This window comes from Eurosta solidaginis, chromosome 2 (assembly GCF_040869045.1).
Source record: "Eurosta solidaginis isolate ZX-2024a chromosome 2, ASM4086904v1, whole genome shotgun sequence".
NCBI lineage: Eukaryota > Metazoa > Arthropoda > Insecta > Diptera > Tephritidae > Eurosta > Eurosta solidaginis.
In genome coordinates, this window is record NC_090320.1 from 97,647,265 (window position 1) to 97,670,453 (window position 23,189).

Genomic DNA, 23,189 nt, shown 5'->3' on the forward strand with positions numbered 1-23,189 from the left:
CTATATGGTTGGCTCATTTCATCAGCTGATTTTATGTCTTTCATTTCACTGGAGTAGGGACTGTCAAAAGAAGATGGCAAAATCAAAATCAAAACAAAACATTGAACACATTTTCTTACAACACACAAAAATTTCAAAGTTTTATGTTTTCATTCCATTTCATTCACCTAATACCAACACGCACATTTTGACAGTCTCAACAAAGATATGTTGTTACTGTAGAGATGAGCCATCCAGCTATCAAATTACTATTGTGTAAGCTAAATAGAGTTGTATGAACACCACTCAATTTAAATCGAAATAGCCTCCATTTATTTTTCTGTTTGAACATAGTATAACAACTTTTTGTGGCATTACCGTTTACAACCTTGTGTTGGCATAGATGTCAAAGACATCAAAATCTTACAATTGATTACTAGCAGTTGTCTCATACAATTTTGCAGTTGTATTGAGAAAATTTAACGTTTTAGAAGACAGTTCACCACCTAATTTTTAACAAAAATTTTCAAAGTTGGTATCAAAATACACGTTTCGACCTCGGATTTAAGATCCGAAAAAAAAATTAAAAATTTTATTTCTGTCATATCATTTCGGTTCAAATTTTGGTAATAGTCTATTTGAGGGGTCGACTGCTAATACGCTACCAAAAATATCGAGTGAGGTGTCAAAAGACGCGTATTAATCTCGAGAACAATAATCCGAAGGTCCGGAGATATTTGCAGTTGAAGTTGGCGATTTCCATGTGGTTGTTGTTGTGTTTGTACCCACAAAAAATTTGTTATACCACACACCCGGACTTGGCATGGCGTAGCCCAGGGTTATTTTTTATAAGCGCGGCCGAAGGCCGCCAACGCAGAATGGTGTTCTGCGCAAAAATTCTATGGATCCGACCCCCGGTTTCGGAGGTATCCGCGGGTCTTTTTTTCGGTTTTTTGTTAATATCTTTTGAACGCGTTAAAATTTTTATTTTCCGCCTTCGGATTATTAATACTGATATCAAGACGCGTCGTTTGACACCTCTCTCGATATTTTTGGTAGCGTATTAGCAGTCGACCCCTCAACTAGACTATTACCCAAATTTTCATGTGGTTGTATTTTAGCAAATTTTTTGTACACATTAATGTAGAAAGGCGTTGGACCCATCCAGGGTTATTTTTACAAATCGCGCCAAAGGCCGCCAATGGAGAAGATGTTCTGTGCCTCATATTTCGGACCATCTCATAGGATTTTGGGGGTTTTTGTAAATATTTTTCGACAGAAATAAAATTTATTATTTCCGCTTTAGAATTATAAAAACGGAGAACGAAACGCGTCTTTTGATACCACCTTTGATAAGAGTTAGATGGTGCACGGGCTCATGAAACGTCACAAAAAAAGAATTAAAGCCGATAGTTAAACTTTTTTAATCTAATATATCTAATATATATATTATAAATGGGAAAGTTTGGATGTTTGGATGTTTAGATGTTTGGATGTTTATTTATTTATTTATTTATTTATTTAAGCCAATTAAAAAATAATCTTATAGGCTAATTATAAAAGTGTAAAGTAGTTAATAATGTATAATAATATAAATTACCTTACTTATAAAAAGTATTTAAAATACTCAGAAAGCCATCTTTCGAACAAGAAAAATCTATCTCACAAAATTTAGAAATTCTATTGAACTCAATTAAGGCTCTAGTAATTGGAGCATTCCGCGCATAAAGAGCCCTGAGAACACCAATATGAAAAAACTCAGAAGCACGAAGAGCTCTAGCCGGTATATTAATGAAAATCCTCTCCAAGAGCACAGGGCAATCAACAACCCCACGTAACAAATCGAAAACGAACGACAACGATAAAATTGTCCTCCTGTCCTGCAATGATTTTAAGTTGATCAATAAGCAACGAGCTTTATAAGTCGGGACAGGATCCGAGAAGCGCAGACTGCGTAATGCAAAGCGTACGAATACTTTTTGGATTCGTTCTATTCTTGCAACATGGCAGGAATAATACGGAGACCAGATGAAACAAGCGTATTCAAGTTTGGATCGCACAAACGCAGAATATAAAAGCTTTAGCGTATACGGGTCACTGAAATCCAAGCTATGACGCCTAACAAAAGCTAGCATGGCATACGACTTAGCAATGCACACATTAATATGACTTGAAAACGAAAACTTCGTGTCAAATATTACACCCAAGTCCTTAATTTCACTAACCCGCAACAGGGGCGAGTTTGATATTTGATACACGGTATCAATCAAGTTGACACGCTTCGAAAAAGTTATTTGAAAGCACTTTTTTAGGTTAAGTGATAACCGATTATTATTACACCAGTTACTAAGTTTATCCAAAGCTTCTTGCAACAATACCGCATCATGAAGGCTATGAATAGGCAAGTATATCTTCAGGTCATCTGCATACAGCAAGAATCTTACTTTAGAGAAGCAAGAGCGAATATCATTAATAAACATGACAAAAAACAGTGGACCCAGGATACTACCTTGTGGAACACCGGAGGAAGCAACGAATGGACGAGACCTAACACCATCAACTACAACCATGCAGCGACGCTTAAATAAGTAGGATTCAATCCAACTCAAAAATACTGAGTGAAAGCCCAAACAGGCTAACTTTTTTATCAAAATAACATGGGAAACCCGATCGAATGCCTTGGAAAAGTCAGTATACACAGCGTCGACCTGATATCCTGCCTGAAAAGCTGCAAGGCAGTCATCCGAGAAAATAGTCAGATTAGACACAGTTGAACGTCCTGGAAAAAATCCATGCTGCTCAGGACACACAAAATTCTTTACACAGAAACGTAATTTATCTTGGATGATACATTCAAAGAGCTTCGCAATGGTGGACAGTTTTGAAATAGGCCTATAATTAGTAATATCATTTTTATTGCCGCTCTTGAAAATAGGTGTAATGAATGCTACTTTCCACGCATCAATAAAAGTACCTGTAGATAACCAATTATTAAAAATTAACAACAGTGGATAGACTAGGGAATCACATTGTTTAAACAGAATTGCAGAGAACCCATCGATATCGGTAATAGTCGACGTCTTAAGCCGAATAAGCCCATTAAGAACATCTTCCTTAGACAATACTACATTACCGAAGTCAATCGAAGCCTGAATATTAAAAGTAATGTTATCATGATTGACAGAGTCAGAAGTGAAATTGTTCATAAAGTATTCAGCAAAAAGATTTGCAGCATCCTCCGGAGTATCCACAGCTTCTTCAGCAAGAAAAAGAGAGGACGGAATATTCGAAACTGATTTCTTCGAGTTGACAAAGTTCCAAAATGATTTTGGGTTAGATTTAAGATTTTCCTCAAAATTTAAAATATAATTTCTGTGTAAGAATTTATCCAGACACGCGAATTTCTTATCATACTCTTTATACAAGTTGAAAAACGTTGGATTTTGAGTTCTTTTAAATTTACGGAAAAATTTATTTTTCAAATTCCGGAGTTTCATCAAGGCTCTATTATGCCAGGGCACCTTGTACTTCTTTTTGGAAGCCAAGGGAATGACATTTCGGATTTTTTAATAGGAGAAATACATTCAAAAAGTGAAAAATTTAGATTATTAGATAAAAATATCAAATCCAAAGTACGACCTAGTCTGTTTGAAAAACGATTAATTTGTTTAATATCAATACTTAAAAAACTATCTATTAAATATATTTCACTGGAGCCAATGACCTCACATGCTATTAAAGCCGAGTTTGATAGAGTCTGTGACCATTTAACATTACCCAGATTAAAATCACCCAGCACGCAGAGATGATCACCACCAACTTTGTTCAATGCCAGTGACGTAATATTATCGACATGTGCAGTGTATAAGTCGTAGCTACTATTAGGCGGTATATACGAAGTACAAACAAAAACAGTGTCTGATGAGCCTCGAATGCATACACATAGCTGGTCAAGTAGCGCACTGTTATTTTCCAGTATGATTTCAGAAGCATGATGTTTGGAATGTACCGCAATGAGAACTCCACCACCTCGTGCACAACCAGTAAAGTTTGAATTTCTGTCTTTGCGAAAAACATTGTATAACATAGGATCAAAATATTCCTCGCTGAAAAAGTTTTCATTTAGCCACGTCTCAATGAAGACAAAAACATCATATTCTTCATGGCAGCTAAATAGCCGCACCAGCTGGGATTTTGTTCTAACACCAGCCATATTCTGCATATATAATCTTAGGTGATTATTTCTTCCATCTAACCCAACCGATTGCCGTCGGACATCGGTTGGTTTTCGTCGTTTTTTGGCTTGAATTTAAATGGGCGCACAACAATATTTGCAGGCCATAGTTCAGGCCGCAACAGCATCGCATATGAGTTGGCATTAACGCCTAACTTGAAATTAAGGTGTCTCAAAGAGCTCGGATCCACACCTTTCTTGCTAAGACTACTGCAAATAATGGAGTTTTCTTCCATACCAGTATGTCTAGCAATATATTTTTTTACCTGGTCAGCTGTTGCTGAAGTAGAAAAGGGAGATATATGGAGCCATTTTCTTCTGACAACAGCTCGTAACTCATTACTGGAGCTCGACCCAATAAATAAGGGTTTAATTAATTTCCGAGCGTTTGCATTTTTTGGGTGGCTAGCGTTGATATTTGCCCTGGAATCAGCATTGTTACCAGAACCTTGCAACTGATTTGAATTTAAATCGCTTTGGGAAGAATTCGCTGTACTAGAACCAGAGGACTTATTTTTGCTTTTATTAGACCTCTTTTTTTTACGCACAGTGTTCCAATCACTTAGGTTATCAGCACCTGCAGATGGTTCATCTAAATTAGTTGCACTCATATTGGCTGGAAACACTGGCGCCGCAGTCGGAGTACCAGTAGCGGGAGTAGCAACATGAGGGGACGGCAGCATTTTCTCTTGGCCAGTAGAAGCAGAAGAAGAGGTATAAGAAGAGGAAGTATTAGTAACTACACTAGTTGACAAAGCAGCAACGAAGGCGTATGGCATATTTGTTGTTGGAACAGAAGTATTGACTGCACTGAGTACACCATTACCATCAGACACAATTATTTCCTTTCCACTAACCTTCTCTTTGGCCAAAGGGCCACTAACAATACCACGCACTTCACTGAATTCAGATAGCAAGTGCGACACAATCGATTTATTTTCAGCAAGCATAGAGCGCAATTCAATGATTTCAGTTTGAAGAGTCTCAACTTTATTGCGAAGGCATTCATTATCTTCTCTCACAGCATTAACCACACACAGAATATTAGAATTAAGAGCTTTAACTTCAGCGAGCTCATCGATCAACAACGCAAGAGATTGATTGTCAATGTTTTGGTTGCATTGGCGCTCATTACTTGCTGTATTATTATTAAGCGGAGACCGAAGAGAACAACGGCGCACAGCTTTACACTCATCGCACAGAAATTGGGTATTTGAACTCAAAAGGTACTCTAAGTCAGTCTGTTGCATACCAACGCAATGTAGGTGGAAAAGCTTATTACAATTAGAGCACTGCACTTTGGCCTGAGCACGTTCCACTTTCGTCCCACAACGGCAAGTCATATTTAATTAAATAAATAGACAAATCCATGCACAACTGAATAGATATAATTACAAAATTGTTTGTTTTTATTTTTTTCTATACACTCTGCGATCACAACGAACTATTCACATTATAAGAGTCAATATCTCAAACAGTTTATTATGCACCATGCATAAAAACATTGCAAAATTATTAGTTATTAAGACATAATTAGGGCGCGATTAAAAAACACGTCCTCTCCGAACAGACGACAGATCAACGTTTGTCCACACGTTTGTCTTTGTGACTCAATCACGCAAGAACGGCTGGACTGATTTGGATGAAATTTTGTACACATATAGCTAATATTCTAGAAGGATCTACTAGCTATATTTTTTTGAAAAGGGGGAGGTCCCCGCCCCCTAGGAACAGTTAAAATTTAACTATTGTATTTTTTCGTCTTTGTGACTGAATCAGGCCAGAACGGCTACACGGATTTTGATGAAATTTGGTACACAGACAATAGTCTACAAGCGAAATTTTTTTCGAGCATGGAAAGGGGGGTGGGGATGACACGACCCCTTCAAACAATTACTTTTTAATAATTTTTACACATTATAATTTTACCTTTACTGACCTTCACCAATATTACAACTCAATAGGTCAAATAAGTCGAGGGCTTACAAAATGAGCAGTGACACCCTCCGTGCCTCCCTGCCCCCTTCTCACACCACCGGTGTAAAATCTATAAATTGTTATAACTCAATATAAATTTTCTCCAAAATCCAATAGTTCTGGCACATACAGATCGAGATCTAAACAATTTTGGAAAAACGATCAGTGGTCCTCTCCTTCTCCTCCCGCCATCCGCCCTCCTTCAATTGTTTTTATTAGCACGATTTTATTAGCCTGTATGTTTCTATGTAACTCTTCATTCGCTCCAACGCGCCTGCTTCCTTATTAACATGGTTTTATAATTAGCTTCACCCTATTTGTAATTCCGTTAGAGTCATATCGAAAGCCTTCCGGGATTATTTCTGGATGGTTTTCGGGATCCGTCCGGGATCCCGCTGGGGTCATTTCGGGACTTTTTCGGGGTCATTTTGGTTCCCTTCCGTAATCATTTCTGGATGGTTTTCGGGATCCGTCCGGGATCCCGTCGAGGCCATTTCGGGATCATTTGGGGTCCCTTCCACCATCATTTCTGGATGGTTTTCGGGATCCGTCCGGGTTCCCGTCGGGGTCATTTCGGGACTTTTTCGGGATCATTAGGGTCCCTTCCGGAATCATTTGGAGTACCTTCCTTCATCATTTCTATATGGTTTTCGGGATCCGTCCGGGATCCCGTTGGGGTCATTTCGGGACTTTTCGCGACTAACACGGGATCATTTGGGGACCCTTTCGGCATAATTTCTGGATGGTTTTCAAGATCCGTCCGCGATCCCGTCACCGTCGTTTCGGGACTATTAGGGGATCATTTGGGGACCCTTTCGGCATAATTTCTGGATGGTTTTCAGGATCAGTCCGCGATCCCGTCAGCGTCATTCCGGGACTATTAGGAGATCATTTGGGAAAATTTCCGGCATCATTTCTGGACATTTTCGGGATCCGTCCGGGATCACGTCGGTGTCATTTCGGGACTATTTCGGGATCATTTGGGTTACCCTCCGGCATCATTTCTATATGGTTTTCGGTATCCGTTCGGGGTCATTTCGGGATTTTTTGGGACTAATACGGGATCATTTGGGGAGCCTTTCGGCATCATTTCTGGATGGTTTACGGGATCCGTACGGGATCCCGTCAGGGTCATTCGGGACTTCTTCGGGACTATTTCGGGATCATTTCTGGATGGTTTTCTGAACCCCGTCGGGGTTATTTCGGGACTTTTTCGGGGCTAATACGGGATCATTTGGGGACCCTTCCGGCATCACTTCTGGGTGGATTTCGGGATCTGTACGGGAACCCATCAGGGTAATTTCGTGACTTTTTCGGGACTATTTCGGTATCATTTGGGACCCTTTAGGGTTCATTTCATGACTTTTTCTGTATTATTTCGGGATAATTTGGGGATCCTTCCGGCATCAATTCTTTATGGTTTGCCGGATCCATCAGGGTCATTTCGGGATCATGTTGGGATCATTTGGGGACCCTTCCGAAGTAATTTCTGCATCCGTCCGGGATGCCGTAGGAGTCATTTCGAGATTTTTTTTTGTTACCTTTTAGGGATAGTTTTGGGACCCTTCCGGGATCAATTCGGGATCCGTGCGGGATTCCATCGGGGTCATTTCAGAACTTTTTCGGAATCATTTGGGGTATTTTCCGGCATCATTACTATATGGTTTTCGGGATCCGTCCGGGATTCCGTCAGGGTCATTTCGGGAATATTTGGGGATCATTTGGAAAACTTTCCGGCATAATTTCTAGATAGTTTTCGGGATCTGTACGGGAACCCATAGGGGTAATTTCGGGTCTTTTTCGGGATCTTTTGGGGTATTTTCCGGCGTCATTTGTAGATGGTTTTCGGGATCAGTCCTGGATTCCGTCGGGGTCATTTCAGGACTTTTTCGGGGCTATTTCGAGATCATTTGGGGACCTTTCCGACATCATTTCTTGATGGTTTTTGGGACCCGCCCGGGATCCCGTCAGGGTCGTTCCGGGACTATTAGGGGATCATTTAGGGACCTTTCCGGCATCATTTCTGGATAGTTTTCGGGATTCGTCCGGGATCCCGTCGGGGTCATTTGGGGTACCTTTCGGCATCATTTCTAGATGGTTTTGGCGATCCGTCCGGGATCCCGTCGGGGTCATTTCGGGACTTTTTCTCGACATATACGGGATCATTTGGGGACCCTTTCGGCATCATTTCTGGATGGTTTTTGGGACCCGCCCGGGATCACGTCAGGGTCGTTCCGGGACTATTAGGGGATCATTTAGGGACCTTTCCGGCATCATTTCTGGATAGTTTTCGGGATTCGTCCGGGATCCCGTCGGGGACATTTCACGACTTTTTCGGGATCATTTGGGGTACCTTCTGGCATCATTTCTGGGTTGTTTTCGGGATTCGTCCGGGATCCCGTCGGGGTCATTTCAGAAATTTTTCGGGATCATTTGGGGTACCTTCCGGCATCATTTCTAGATGGTTTTGGCGATCCGTTCGGGATTCCGTCGGGTCATGTCGGGACTTTTTCGCGGCTAATACGGAATCATTTGGGGACCCTTTCGTCATCATTTTTGGTTGGTTTTCGGGATACGTCCGGGATCCCGTCAGAGTCATTTCGGGAGTATTAGGGGACATTTGCGGACCTCTACGGCATCATTTCTGGGTTGTTTTCGGGATTCGTCCGGGATCCCGTCGGGGTCATTTCAGGAATTTTTCGGGATCATTTGGGGTACCTTCCGGCATCATTTCTAGATGGTTTTGGCGATCCGTCCGGGATCCCGTCGGGTCATGTCGGGACTTTTCGCGACTAATACGGGATCATTTGGGGACCCTTTCGGCATCACTTTTGGTTGGTTTTCGGGATCCGTCCGGTATCCCGTTAGGGTCATTTCGGGACTATTAGGGGACCTCTACGGCATCATTTCTGGATAGTTTTCGGGATCCGTCCGTAATCCCGACTGGGCGATTTCGGGTTTTTTTCGGGACTATTTCGTGATCATTTGGGGTATTTTCCGTCATCATTTCCAGATGGTTTTCGGGATCCCGTCGGGCTCATTTCGGGACTTTTTCTCGACAAATACGGGATCATTTGGGGACCCTTTCGGCATCATTTCTGTATGGTTTTCGGGATCCGTCCGGGATCCCATCAGGGTCATTTTGGGACTATTAGGGGATCATTTGGGGACCCTTTCAGCATCATTTCTGGATGGTTTTCGGGATCCGTGCGGGATCCCGCCAGGGTCATTTCGGGACTGTTAGGGGGATCATTTGAGGGCCTTTCCGGCTTCATTTCTGGATAGTTTTCGGGATCTGTACGGGAGCCTATCGGGGTAATTTCGGGACTTTTTCGGGGTCATTTGGGGACCCTTTAGGGGTCATTTCATGACTTTTTCGGGATTCGTCCGGGATCCCGTCGGGGTCATTTCAGAAATTTTTCGGGATCACTTGGGGTACCTTCCGGCATCATTTCTAGATGGTTTTGGCGATCCGTTCGGGATTCCGTCGGGTCATGTCGGGACTTTTTCGCGGCTAATACGGAATCATTTGGGGACCCTTTGGTCATCATTTTTGGTTGGTTTTCGGGATACGTCCGGGATCCCGTCAGAGTCATTTCGAGAATATTAGGGGACATTTGGGGACCTCTACGGCATCATTTCTGGGTTGTTTTCGGGATTCGTCCGGGATCCCGTCGGGGTCATTTCAGGAATTTTTCGGGATCATTTGGGGTACCTTCCGGCATCATTTCTAGATGGTTTTGGCGATCCGTCCGGGATCCAGTCGGGTCATGTCGGGACTTATTTATTTATTACGGCCAGAAGCCTAATTCGTAAATTTGAAAATATTACAGTTTTTTATCTTATAGCTAAGGTTTTACAATATTCATATAATTTTGTTTTAAATACTGTTATTTGGTTGCAACTTTTTATATCCATAGGCAGTTCATTGTAACTTTTCAGACCCTTGTAGAAAATGTTCTGTTGATCAATTTCAGTTCTAAAAAACGGCAATTTGAAATTATGTTTGCTCCTCGTATTTATCTTGTGAGTTTGCTCAACTAATGCTATATTTTTATTTAAATACTCAGGTACATTTCCATGTTTAATATTAAATATGAATTTCATGGAGTGGAAAAAAATCTTTTGTTTCACACTTAACCAGTCTAAAGTCTTCAACATGTCAGCCGTTCGTGTATCTCTAGGTTTCTGAAGAATAAATCTCATGCATCTATTTTGAAGCTTTTGGAGCTTGTCTACTTCTTTATCCGATATTATGAATAGAATGGACGGGCAGTACACGAAGTGCGGTTCTATAACTGATTTATATAAGATTATTTTGTACTTTTTCTGAATGAATTTCGTTGTTCTCTGCATCACTCCTATTTTATTAGCAACTTTTTTAATTGTATAATTTATATGATCTTCAAATTTGAGTTTATTATCAATTATTATTCCTAAGTATTTTATACTGTTAACTCTTTGTATGATTTCATCATTTATTTTTAGCTCGGCTATATCCTCCTCATTGATATTCCTCCTTGTTATTATCATATATTTAGTTTTATTTATGTTTAGTTTCAGTCTATTACCACACAACCATTTATACAAGTTATTTATTTCATGTTGCATTTTGGCGAGTGCAGTATTAATATTATTTTCACTTATCATAATTAATGCATCATCCGCAAAAAGTCTAATTTCACAACCTTCGATAGCATTGACTATGTCATTTATGTATATAAGAAATAATATAGGTGCCAATACTGAGCCTTGAGGTAACCCTATGGGTACCTCTAATTCATCCGACGTCACAGCATTTATAACTGTTTTCTGCTTTCTCTGCTTCAAATAGTTGCGGAACCATTTAAGTTCAATATCAGTTATGCCAATCCGCTGCATTTTTTTATTAATATCTCTCTATCCACCGTTTCAAAAGCTCTTTTGAGGTCAAGGAAAACTGAAACCACTACTTTTTTGTTGTTTAACTTTTCGCGACTAATACGGGATCATTTGGGGACCCCTCCGGCATCATTTCTTAATGGTTTGCCGGATCCATCAGGGTCATTTCAGAACCATTTGGGGGCCCTTACGAGATTTTTTTGTTACTTTTTCTGAGAGTTTTGGAACCCTTCCGGGATCTTTTCTGGGATCTCATCGGGGTCATTTCCGAACTAATTCGTGATCATTTTGGGACCCTTCCGGAATCACTTCTGTATGGATTTCGCGATCCGTGGTGGATCCCCTCGGGGTCATTTCGGAACTTTTTCTGGAATATGTCGGGATAATTTAGGAACCCTTCCTGGATATTTTCTGGATGGTTTTTGAGATCCGTCAGGGAGTCCGTCAGGGTCATTTCGGAACTTTTCCGGGACTATTTCTAGAATTGTGTCTTTGTCATGTCGGATTTTTTGGGACTATTCCGGGAGCTTTTGGAGAGCCTTCCGGGGCATTTCTGGATTGTTTTCGGTATACGTCCACGATATAATCGGGGTAATTTCGTGGCTTTTTCTGGATAATTTGGGGATCATTTGGGGATCCTATCAGGTTATCAGCTCACTTAGATCTTTTTCTTACTCAATTACAAAAATAAAATGCATTAGACAGAAAAACAATTTTAAACAGATAACTTGAAAAGCAGGCTAACGTGAATAGCCCATATATTAAATTTTCTCCTTGCGGACGGGGCCGCGGGTAAAGGCTAGTCAAACAATAATCAACAATTTTGTACACATTTATAGAAAAAAAGTTTAAACGAAGGATTACATTGAATAACTTTTTGAATTTAGGGAGCGGCATTCCGATGTTGGACGAGGCTGGCCGCAGTTCGGATGCAGCCCCATTGATACTAATCACTACTCCTGGGAATCCTTTTTTAGAGTAAAATAAAATTTTTGCTGCTTTAGTTTTAATCCAATTCCCACAAGTATGCTCCTCAATAATATCTAAAAGCAGTCCAACACCAAAATCATTACCACAGCATTTTTGATAGCTGCCACCAGCAAGGAATCTGAGTGTGGCGCACAGCCTTCCCTCGAAAGCGTTTGCGGAAATTGTGCTTAATTTTGTTTAGTAATGAGCAAAATGCTTCCTTTCAAATCTGCAAAATAACTTCATTTCAAGCTCATCATTTTAATAATAACAATATAACTGATAATAGGTATATTGGATGCAAAGTAATGCAAACGCCAAGGATTTCGATCATTATATACTGGACATTGATATTGCAGGGCTACTAAACTGTTCTAAACAAAAACAAACGAAGTTTCTTATGAAAGGGAAAATAGATTACCAGTGTCTCTTGTAGTCCAGAATAAGTTGAGAAATGTAGAGTACCTAAGTAACGATTGTGGAACAAAATACAGCAAGGAAGGGACCAGATATGTGGGTTAACAGTGTACCGTGGTACTCGGCAGAAATTAAGAAGTACTTGTTTGAAAGGGATGTAGCATACAACTTCTATCGAGGTCCATCATTGGATTTGCGATACCGAGACGGTGAGCGTCTTTGGTTATGCCAAATATTTTCCTATCAAAAAAGTACATGAAATGAATTGTAGGTTACTACACTTTAAATCATTATTCAGTATTGAAACTAGACCTGAATATTGTAAACATCTTTTTTAAATTAAGGGGGTTCTTAATTTAAATGTTCCCCTTTATGTGGCCACAAAGTTTTAAACCTTAAGTTAAAGTTACTTTATATTAGAAGATCTTCTAAATAATATTCAAATTCTGTTTCACGAGAAGTTATTTCCTTAACTGGGTCCAGTTTTCTGTTCCAAATAGTACCATTTTCAAGCGTTTTCTCGTCTGGGCCTGTAGTACGCGATATGTTTTCTTCTGCTAATGAAGATCTTGATTTCATATAATTTTTTGCTTCCCCAGACATATTTATCCCATAATCTTTATTTTTGCCATGCTGAACAGATTTTTTTAGACGTTTTGCTTCTCGTTTACGTGAAGTGTAATTTAATTGATCTGAATGAAGGCGGCATAACCGTAGCTTCACTAACGAATTTTTGCGTTCACCTCGTTCTGTATAGGCGAAATTTACTTCCCAACTTCGCAGGTTTTCACGCTCATCACATTTCCTGGATCCGCACTGAAATTGACCTTTTCCCGCTATTACTTCGTCTCTAGTTCGCCACCGTAAGGCCACTTTGTTATCTTTATAACGAGTCAAATCAGCTACGCAATATTCCTTTTAAAGTAGAGAATGCCAGTTATGTGCATCAAAATAAATTAAGCATTACCTTGAACAATTTGTCGTAATAACGTCGAGCCAAACGCATCTCCCATGTTTTTTTTTTAGGAGATTCCTCAGAGTTCCATAAGAATCTATGATGCTCCTTAATAACATCGATGTCATGGCTGCGCTTATTAATTTCACTGCATCCCGAAGATGAAATAACCTTCCGTAATAGGTAGTTGTGCCGTTCTTGTTTGGTCATTGTTTGTTTATCAATATGATGTTTACCCAACAAATTACACACATAAGATTCCGCATTCACGAATTCAAAATTGCTTCGCAATACGTTACACAGCTGATCTTTTTTTTTTTTTGGGGTTTAAGTTACTCCCGCACCGTGGCTAGGGAAGTCGATTATAAATCGAATTATTTGGCACATTCAATGAATTCAAGCGCCATCACCAATTACGAGATTTTTCTCTATTTTATTTCTATATATGGCGAGTAGCCATGTGTTTTTCATTCCGTTATGTTCACTTATGTTCCGTTAGTTCACTTTTAATTATGGGGTTGGATTTTATATAAGGTGCCACGATTTTCAAACTTTTGCTGATTTGTAGGGGTAGAGGGGGTTTAAAAATTACAAAATTATCATCCGCAACTCTAGGAAACTCTTTGTTTATGAAATATAAGCTTTTTAATTTCCCAATTTAGTAAAATTTCAACTTAAGTCCTGCACGTAAATTCGGGTCGCACTTGTCGATAGTAGTATCAAAAGACGCGTATTTGCGTCAAGATTCAGCATCCGAAAGCAGAAACTACATTTTTCATCTCGTTTAAAAGTTATTCGCGGAAAACCCGTCGGTACTATTGTCGCTTTTTTCGTTATTGCAATTAAACAAATGACGGTGGTGAATAGTGTTGCCAGCTCCGCAACAATATCTTTTTATCATGGTAGAACATTATAAGGTGGTGGCACGTCGACATAAATGCAAACAAACATACACTATTACCCTGCAAAAACGCTCTCGTCATACCATGTCATTGGACTAGTCATTTTACGGTCATAGGTTATATTCATAGTCACATTTGCATGGGCGTGACTAGGTTTTGCGACCCAATTTTTTGTAGGGTAGTGTATTTTGTTTTTGTAAAACACTTTTAATAATTGTAGTCTAATATTATATGGGGTGCTGCGCAGAAGGGTGTACTACGCAGAAGGACATCACCGTGGCGGTAGCCAGGGTTATACCACACACCCGGACTTGGCATGGCGTAGCCCAGCGTTATTTTTTATAAGCGCGGCCGAAGGCCGCCTATGCAGAAAGGTGTTCTACGCAGAATTACCGTTGGAATCAGCATAAAAATCTCTATAAAGTCCAATTTTTTAATTATTTTTTTTGACAAATGTATGTATTCTGCACTTGTTCCAATTAAATACATGAATTTGAAATTATTCAGAGAATTACAAAACAATATACATTGATAGTGTATGTTTCTTTGCATTTATGTCGACGTGTCACCACCTTATAATCTTCTACCAAGTTAAAAATATATTGTTGCGGAGCTGGCAACACTATTCACCACCTTCATTTGTTTTCGTTTGTTTAATTGCAACAACGAAAAAAGCGACAATAGTATATAGTACAATAATATAATAGTATATATATCTTTAACTTTTCTAGTCTTTATTTGCCACAAATTTGAAAAAGCTCTTTTTTGCATTCTTGAACGAGCTGGTAGAACACCTTTCTGCATAGGCGGCCTTCGGCCGCGCTTATAATAAATAACCCTGGGCTACGCCGTGCCAAGTCCGGGTGTGTGGTATAACCGTGGCTACCCCCACGGAAACGTCCCTCTGCGTAGTACACCCAGCTGCGCAGAAGGTTGTACTACACAGAGGGACATCACCGTGGCGGTAGCCACGGTTATACCACACATCCGAACTTGGCATAGCGTAGCCCAGGGTTATTTTTTATAAGCGCGGCCGAAGGCCGCCTACGCGGAAAGGTGTTTCAACTTCTCAAAATGAGTAGTAAAAATATATATTTTCCTTTTTCTTTATTAACTGAAATGTGGCAAGGTAATATTTATATTTGTTTTTTTTTTGTTTATGTGGCAGCACAGCTTTGTAATGTCATCAATAAAATATATATATATATATAAATGTGCATGTTGCTACAAAAGCGCGATTGATTTAATAAAAACATGTATAATAACTAAAAACAATGCAAAAATGAAATGTGAAATATACAAAAATGCAATTTAAGTTTATCGTTGCCAATTTATATAGATATGTATGTGGATTAAGGTTTTGAAAGATATGTAAATTGTAATTTAAAGTGCTATAGAAATTTGCTAAATTTGCAAATTTTAACAACAAATAACTTTTAAATTATAAGTTTGCGCACTTTAAAATATATATATTTGTGCTCGGGGGAACTCCCTCTTTCATTTGCTACCAAGTTTTAGGCAGCGATTTAGTTTAGCACCCCCCGAGTTCGGGGTTAAACTTGGTATCAAATGAAAGAGGGAGTTTTCCCGATCACAAATATTTATAACTTAAAGTGCGCAGACTTATAGTTTACGAGTTATTTGATGTTAAAGTTTGCAAATTTAGCAAATTTCTATAGCACTCTCACTTACAATTTACACATCTTTCAAAACTTTTATGCTCATAAATACCTATATAAATTGGCAACGATACACTTAAATTTCATTTTAGTATATTTCACATATAATTCTTGCATTGTTTTTACTTAATTTAAATGTTTTTATTAAATAAATCGCGCTTTTGTAGCAACATTCACATTTATGTATTTATCGATGACATTACAAAGCTTTGCTGCCACATCAACAAAGAAAAAACAAATATTAATATTAACGTGCCACCTTTCAGTTAATAAAGAAAAAGGAAAATATATATTTTTACTACTATGCGGAAGGACATCACCGTGGCGGTAGCCACGGTTATACCACGCACCCGGACTTGGCATGGCGTAGCCCAGGGTTATTTTAAATAAGCGCGGCCGAAGGCCGCCTACGCGGAAAGGTGTTCTACGCAGAATTACTGTGCATGGCGCAGCCGGTGTTGGATCGGCTAACATAACAATAAACATAAGAGTTATAAGGTAATATGCAGAAGGACATCACCGTGGCGGTAGGCACGGTTATACCACACACCCGGACTTGGCATGGCGTAGCCCAGGGTTATTTTAAATAAGCGCGGCCAAAGGCCGCCTACGCGGAAAGGTGTTCTACGCAGAATTACTGTGCATGGCGCAGCCGGTGTTGGATCGGATAACATAGCAATAAACATAAGAGTTATAAGGTAATATGCGGAAGGACATCACCGTGGCGGTAGCCACGGTTATACCGCGCACCCGGACTTGGCATGGCCTAGCCCAGGGTTATTTTAAATAAGCGCGGCCGAAGGCCGCCTACGCGGAAAGGTGTTCTACGCAGAATTACTGTGCATGGCGCAGCCGGTGTTGGATCGGCTAACATAACAATAAACATAAGAGTTATAAGGTAATATGCGGAAGGACATCACCGTGGCGGTAGCCACGGTTATACCACACACCCGGACTTGGCATGGCGTAGCCCAGGGTTATTTTAAATAAGCGCGGCCGAAGGCCGCCTACGCGGAAAGGTGTTCTACGCAGAATTACTGTGCATGGCGCAGCCGGTGTTGGATCGGCTAACATAACAATAAACATAAGAGTTATAAGGTAATATGCGGAAGGACATCACCGTGGCGGTAGCCACGGTTATACCACACACCCGGACTTGACATGGCGTAGCCCAGGGTTATTTTAAATAAGCGCGGCCGAAGGCCGCCTACGCGGAAAGGTGTTCTTCGCAGAATTACTGTGCATGGCGCAGCCGTTGTTGGATCGGCTAACATAACAATAAACATAAGAGTTATAAGGTAATATCAGCTTGTTCACGAATGCAAAAAAGAGCTTTTTCAAATTTTTGGTAAATAAAGACTAGAAAAGTTAAAGTTATATATACATCAGATGAAAGATATTTTTATAATTTATTTTTCGATTCTGCACTTGTTCCGTTTTTTAGATGTGGCAGCACAGCTTTGTAATGTCATCAATAAAATATATATATACATAAATGTGAATGTTGCTACAAAAGCGCGATTGATTTAATAAAAACTTTTATATTAAGTAAAAACAATGCAAGAATTATATGTGAAATATACTAAAATGAAATTTAAGTGTATCGTTGCCAATTTATATAGATATTTATGTGCATAAAGGTTTTGAAAGATTTGTAAATTGTAACTGAAAGTGCTATAGAAATTTGCTAAATTTGCAAACTTTAACATCAAATAACTCGTAAACTATAAGTCTGCGCACTTTAAGTTATATATATTTGTGATCGGGAGAACTCCCTCTTTCATTTGATACCAAGTTTAACCCCGAACTCGGGGGGTGCTATTCTAAAATTTTCCCAAGTTTTACCCCGAAATCGGGGGGTGCTATTCTAAAATTTTCCCCACCCCTCAATTAAAATAGAAATTGCCTCAATTAATTTTTCTGTTTGAACTTAGTATAAGGAGGCAACTGAAGTGATAAAATCGACTCACGTAAAGCAGCCTTTATATATATACCTGGCGTGTCTTGTTGTCATATAGGCAGTCGCCCCAATTTTTGGATTTTATTTTGAACACTTTTTTGCTTATCTACAAAGCCGACAGAACATTTTGTGTAAATGCGTTTATCACGACATCATAATTTTGGCTTTGCAGTGATTTAAAAAAAGAAATATTTATATTCCGTAATGTTATATATAAAAAAGTTCACGACTTTGATTTTTATTTAATACGGTGGCATATATTTAATGACTGACGGACCCATTCCAATTTAAAGAATAAACAATATCAACAGTAATGTTAGTCTAAACAATAGTGTAATTTTCGGGGTAAGAAGCGTAGCTAATTAATAGTATTTGGCCTATTGTTTATATGACATGAGATTGTTAGAATGATGTTAGAACTTGTGTTGTTTGTCACAAAAAAAAACGATCTGCTGATTGCGGTAATAGTCTAGAACTATGTTGGAGGGGTATCAAGGGGTTGATAAGCACAATAAAAAGCTTGGTAACGTCTTACAAGGCGGTGCACCACCTAATTTTTATCAAAGCTGGTATCAAAAGAATCCGAAAGCGGCAGTCAAAAATTTGGGCCCACTGCTTTGAATGTTTTAGCATGACCGATGGCATCCTCAACCTCTTTGGCGGTGATGGTAATTGGTGACGCACTGAATTTATGTTTATGTGCGTGTCTGTTGGCCCTCCGTCTATCTTTAGAATGGATTGTATATTTTCGACAGAAAGCGCTCGCGTATTTTTTCGCTGATGGTTATGTGCGTGTCTGTTAGCCCTCCGTTTATCTTTGTCGACAGAAAGCGCTCGCGCATTTTTTCGCATCCGACAGCACTTTATCGCCAAAGGCGACGGAAACTTTGTCATTGTGCCTGGACGGATTCGATAAGGACTTTAAGATGGACCAAAGTTTACCTACACCGGCAGAGAGGTTACAACCGCTTAGGTGCTCCTCCCATTTCGCCCGCTCGTGTTCATCCACAAGCAATCTGATGCGTAGGTTTATATCCCTTATTTGGGGGTCGCCGGGATATTGTTGTAGCAGTGCTTTGCCCCACCTAATAGTTGCGACCGATCACAAATTGTCAACCCAGCGGGTCAGGGGGTTAGAATATACCCGCGGTAGGTATGCCTGTCGTAAGAGGCGACTAAAATACCGGATTGGCCTGAAGGTTTAATGTGGCCATATAAATCGTTCCCGAGATGGTCGGGCCAGCACCTTAATGATGCTGTGTTACCGGAGCGTACCGGATCTGCAAACGGCAAAGGACCATCACATCGATCACTCCCTAAACCTTCGGGGAGCAACCGTATCGCTACAACAACAACAACAACATCACAAATTGTCATCAATACCCTCTAACGGGAGTCCAAGGAAACTTGCTGTTTTAACAGGGGTGGACCATAATGAAAGGGGTGTTAGAGGCGTTGGTTCCACATTGCAATTAAAGAGATGGTTGCTGTCATGTGGGGACACATTGCATGCGGGGCATACATTTTGTATGTCGGGGTTGAATCTGGATAGGTAAGAGTTTAACCTGTTACAGCATCCAGAACAAAGTTGAGCTAGAGTGACTCGAGTTTCCCTGGGGAGTATGCGTTCCTCTTCCGCAAGTTTTGGGTACTGTTCTTTGAGTACTGGATTCACCGGGCAATTCCTGACATAAAGGTCCGACGCCTGTTTGTGGAGTTCACCAAGGATCTGCTTGTATTTTTTTGCTTCATACGGCTGAGTTCTCAGGCGCTGTATTTCCTCAAAACGCTTACGGAGATGACTCATTAAGTCCATAGGCGGTGTCGGCTCTGTTACAGTATTTTCTCGGCAAGAAAAAGAAAAAGAAGATTGCTTAGTCCGTTTTTTTGTTACTGAGTAATTCTTACGGTTTTACAAAGACTTATTTAGCTGTCTCAGCAAAAGCAAATACTAAATTATTTAGGCGCGCTGCGCAGCTGACTTGCAAAAAAAAAAAAACAAAATAGATTGTAACGGCATGGGCCGAAAAGTATGATGTACATACATATACACATTGCAGTACCATCTACTTGCTAAATTTCATATACAGGGTAATTTAACTTAGATTAACATTATTTGCTTCAACAGGCTCAACAATCAGATGGCTTTGGGATGCCCAGGTTTCTGGGTATTCAACAGGAACTGTTTGGTTAGCATCTCATTTCTCTCCCTGATGGGGAGTATTTTCGCCTCATTATGTAGATGGTGTTCTGGGGACATAAGAAGACAGCCCGTGGCGGTTCTGAGAGCAGTATTTTAGCAAGCCTGTAGCTTCTTCCAGTGGGTAATTTTTAGATTTGGCTACCATATAGGGCACGCGTAGCATGCAATCTCCTGGCCAATTGCTTTGTATGTGGTAATGAGCGTTTCTTTGTCTTTTTCCCAAGTACTGCCAGCAAGGGATTGGTGGCGAAGGTAGCTTAGATATGTAGAAATTAAACAAAAGTGGGGATAGGACACCCGTCTGTAGCACCCCTTGTTTAATTCTTGGTTTTGATGTTTCATTTCTAAATTGCACCGATGGCTGCCGACCACCCAGATAATTTGCGGTCCACCTTTTAAGACATGGGGGAAGGGTAGACCCTTCCAGGTTTTGCAGTAACGTGCCATGGTTGACGGTATCAAAAGCTTTTGATAGGTCTAGCGCAACGAGTACTGTTCTGTGGTGTGGGTTTTAATTTAAACCGCAATTTATCTGGGTGCTGATGGCATTAAGCGCGGTGCTGGTGCTATGGAGTTTTCTGAAGCCATGCTGATGACAGGCCAGCTGCATATTTGCTTTGAAGTAGGGGAGAAAAATGGCTTCAGGCGTCTTGGCTATTGGTGATAGGAGATATATCGGGCGATACGACTCTCCCGCTTCCCAAGGCAGTCGGTTCTATGTACCGGAGCGACTCGGGATTTTTCCCGACCAAGGACTGTCATCTCAGTGTGACCCCATTTAATTTGTTTCGTCCCTCCCACAAATTGTCATCCTCCCAGCAGCTCCTTGCAGCAGGACTGCTACATATTCTCTTACTCCGGGAAGGTATCGAACCCAATCCGGGTCCGTCTTCTGACCCCGGTCCTGAGAAATGGTTTTGCTGCATTTGCCAGAAAATAATCTTTTTAGGACGGTCATACTCTGTTCAGTGTGTCTCGTGCAAGGGATGGTTGCATCGGACAGGTTGTTCTGGGCTTGATCCCAAAACTCGACGTCCACGTAACTTTTATAAATCTTTTGTGGCTCCTTGCTGCTCACGCCCAAGGGCGTCGCGTAGTCTACGCCTAAGCGTCCCCCCCAACTACCTTCCAACAGCCTCGCTGCTCAGTAAGCCACAACAAGTACCCGCTGCTGCTCGCGCCCCACGGCGCCAACAACTCAAACAGCTGATACCACTCATAACTACTACCTTCGTAGTAGAGCTGGTAGCAATGCTGAGCATCAGCCCCTGCCCCCGTCTTCTCCCTCCTCTTTTCTGGCAGCAATCGTGCAGGTCAGGGAAACAGACTCTTAGTCCCTACCTCCGTTTGCACCGTCTGCACCGTCTGCCAGCACAGAATATATAGGTTTGCGACATCCGCTCAATGCAGCTCCTGCCTTGGGTGGTGCCACTTTCCTAGATGTTCTGGTCTCCGCGACGGCAACCCCTCGACGGGTTTCATCGCGCCATGTTGCCAGGTCGCAAACCCAAATCATCCGGGTACCCCAATGCTTGCCCAAGGGCGCCCAGTCCCAAGGCCACAACAGCAATTGCGGCCTGGCCTTCCAGACCTGCTCTGGGTATAATGTCCACAGGAAAGACCGCGAGAGCGGAAATTGAGGCGGTCTCGCGTTTATTATACACCACTGTGCAATATTATATATTTGACAATGTCTTAGACAATGTCTTAGAACGTCAAGGCCTATCTGTTCGGTCAGGCGATGCAAATCTAGAAATCATCAACATCTACATCCCTCCTGTCACCTGTTGCCCCAGTGGATACCGCCCTAAAATCGAGGCCTTACTCACTAGCAACAATCGCATTATCTTAGGCGATTTCAATGCCCATCACGACCTATAGCATTCAAACTTGCGGGCGGACAGTACGGGTGAGATGTTGGCGGATCAAATAGAAGAAACGACGTTCTGCACAATAAACGGAGACGCCCCCACACGTATGGTAGGAAGCTGTCATAGCTCGCCAGATATCTCAATCGTGAGCGCAGAACTCGTAAACTGCGTCAACTGGCAGCCGATGGTAACATTAGCATCCGACCACCTGCCCATACTTATTTCGTTCGAGCGTACCGCCGACTTCATCGTCACCGAAAAACGCACTTTCATAAACTTCAAAAAAGGAAAGTGGGAAGAATACAAATCCGCAACAGACAGCAGCTTTGCTGCCCTCCCTATCCCGACTGATGCCCGCCAAGGGGAGCGTGCCTTCCGTAAGGTCATTGAATCCGCCTTGGCACATTTCATTCCCGCCGGGAGAATTCCCGAAATCCGGCCCCACTTCCCGGCGGAGGCCGCGAGCTTAGAGAGGGAACGCGACCTTATAAGACAGCTTGATCCAGGTGACCCCCAAATAAGGGATATAAACCAACGCATCAGATTGCTTGTGGACGAACACAAGCGGGCGAAATGGGAAGAGCACCTAAGAGGTTGTAACCTCTCTACCGGTGTAGGTAAACTTTGGTCCACCGTAAAGTCCCTATCGAATCCGACTAAGCACAAAGACAAAGTTTCCATAACCCAGCGGGTCAGGGGGTTAGAATATACCCGCGGTAGGTATGCCTGTCGTAAGAGGCGACTAAAATACCGGATTGGCCTGAAGGTTTAATGTGGCCATATAAATCGTTTCCGAGATGGTCGGGCCAGCACCTTAATGATGCTGTGTTACCGGAGCGTACCGGATCTGTAAACGGCAAAGGACCATCACATCGACCACTCCCTAAACCTTCGGGGAGCAACCGTATCGCTACAACAACAACAACAACAACAACAAAGTTTCCATCGCCTTTGGCGATAAGGTGCTGTCGGATGCAAAAAAATGCGCGAGCGCTTTCTGCCGACAATATATAATGCATCCTACGGTTGACAAAGATAGATGGAGAGCCAATAGACACGCACATAAACACAAATTCAGCGCGTCACCAATCACCATCACCGCTAGAGAGGTTGAGGACGCCATTGGTCGCGCTAAACCATCCAAAGCAGTGGGCCCAGACGG

The 23,189-nt window shown here is 41.3% G+C and overlaps 2 protein-coding genes across 11 annotated transcripts in view; one reads left to right on the forward strand and one right to left on the reverse strand.

The window, feature by feature from the left end:
- Positions 1 to 12,722: 12,722 nt before the first annotated feature.
- Positions 12,723 to 13,790, reverse strand: LOC137240101 (protein FRA10AC1 homolog). The gene is made up of 2 exons (XM_067766023.1): positions 13,425 to 13,790; positions 12,723 to 13,372 (listed from the first exon to the last, which is right to left on the reverse strand). Exons 1-2 carry the CDS (start codon positions 13,620 to 13,622, stop codon positions 12,869 to 12,871), a joined length of 702 nt encoding a protein of 233 aa, XP_067622124.1. The 5' UTR covers positions 13,623 to 13,790; the 3' UTR covers positions 12,723 to 12,868.
- Positions 13,791 to 18,028: 4,238 nt separating this feature from the next.
- The window catches only part of LOC137240104 (uncharacterized), a 1,657,600-nt gene continuing 1,652,439 nt past the window's right edge, over positions 18,029 to 23,189 (forward strand). For 3 of the 10 annotated variants that reach the window (XM_067766030.1, XM_067766026.1, XM_067766028.1), the window contains exon 1: positions 18,031 to 18,298. The gene's annotated coding sequence lies outside the window, so the exon portion shown is untranslated. Of the gene's footprint in view, positions 18,299 to 23,189 lie in introns of all 10 variants that reach the window. The other 7 variants (XM_067766034.1, XM_067766032.1, XM_067766035.1 and 4 more) reach the window with 4 other exon arrangements.

What these genes read in the sequence shown, in the direction of transcription:
- LOC137240101 (XM_067766023.1), bottom strand. Translation starts at nt 13,622, where the DNA reads ATGACCAAACAAGAACGGCACAACTACCTATTACGGAAGGTTATTTCA. An exon ending in ATTACGACAAATTGTTCAAG is followed by an intron (nt 13,373 to 13,424) that starts GTAATGCTTAAT and finishes CTACTTTAAAAG; the next exon opens with GAATATTGCGTAGCTGATTT.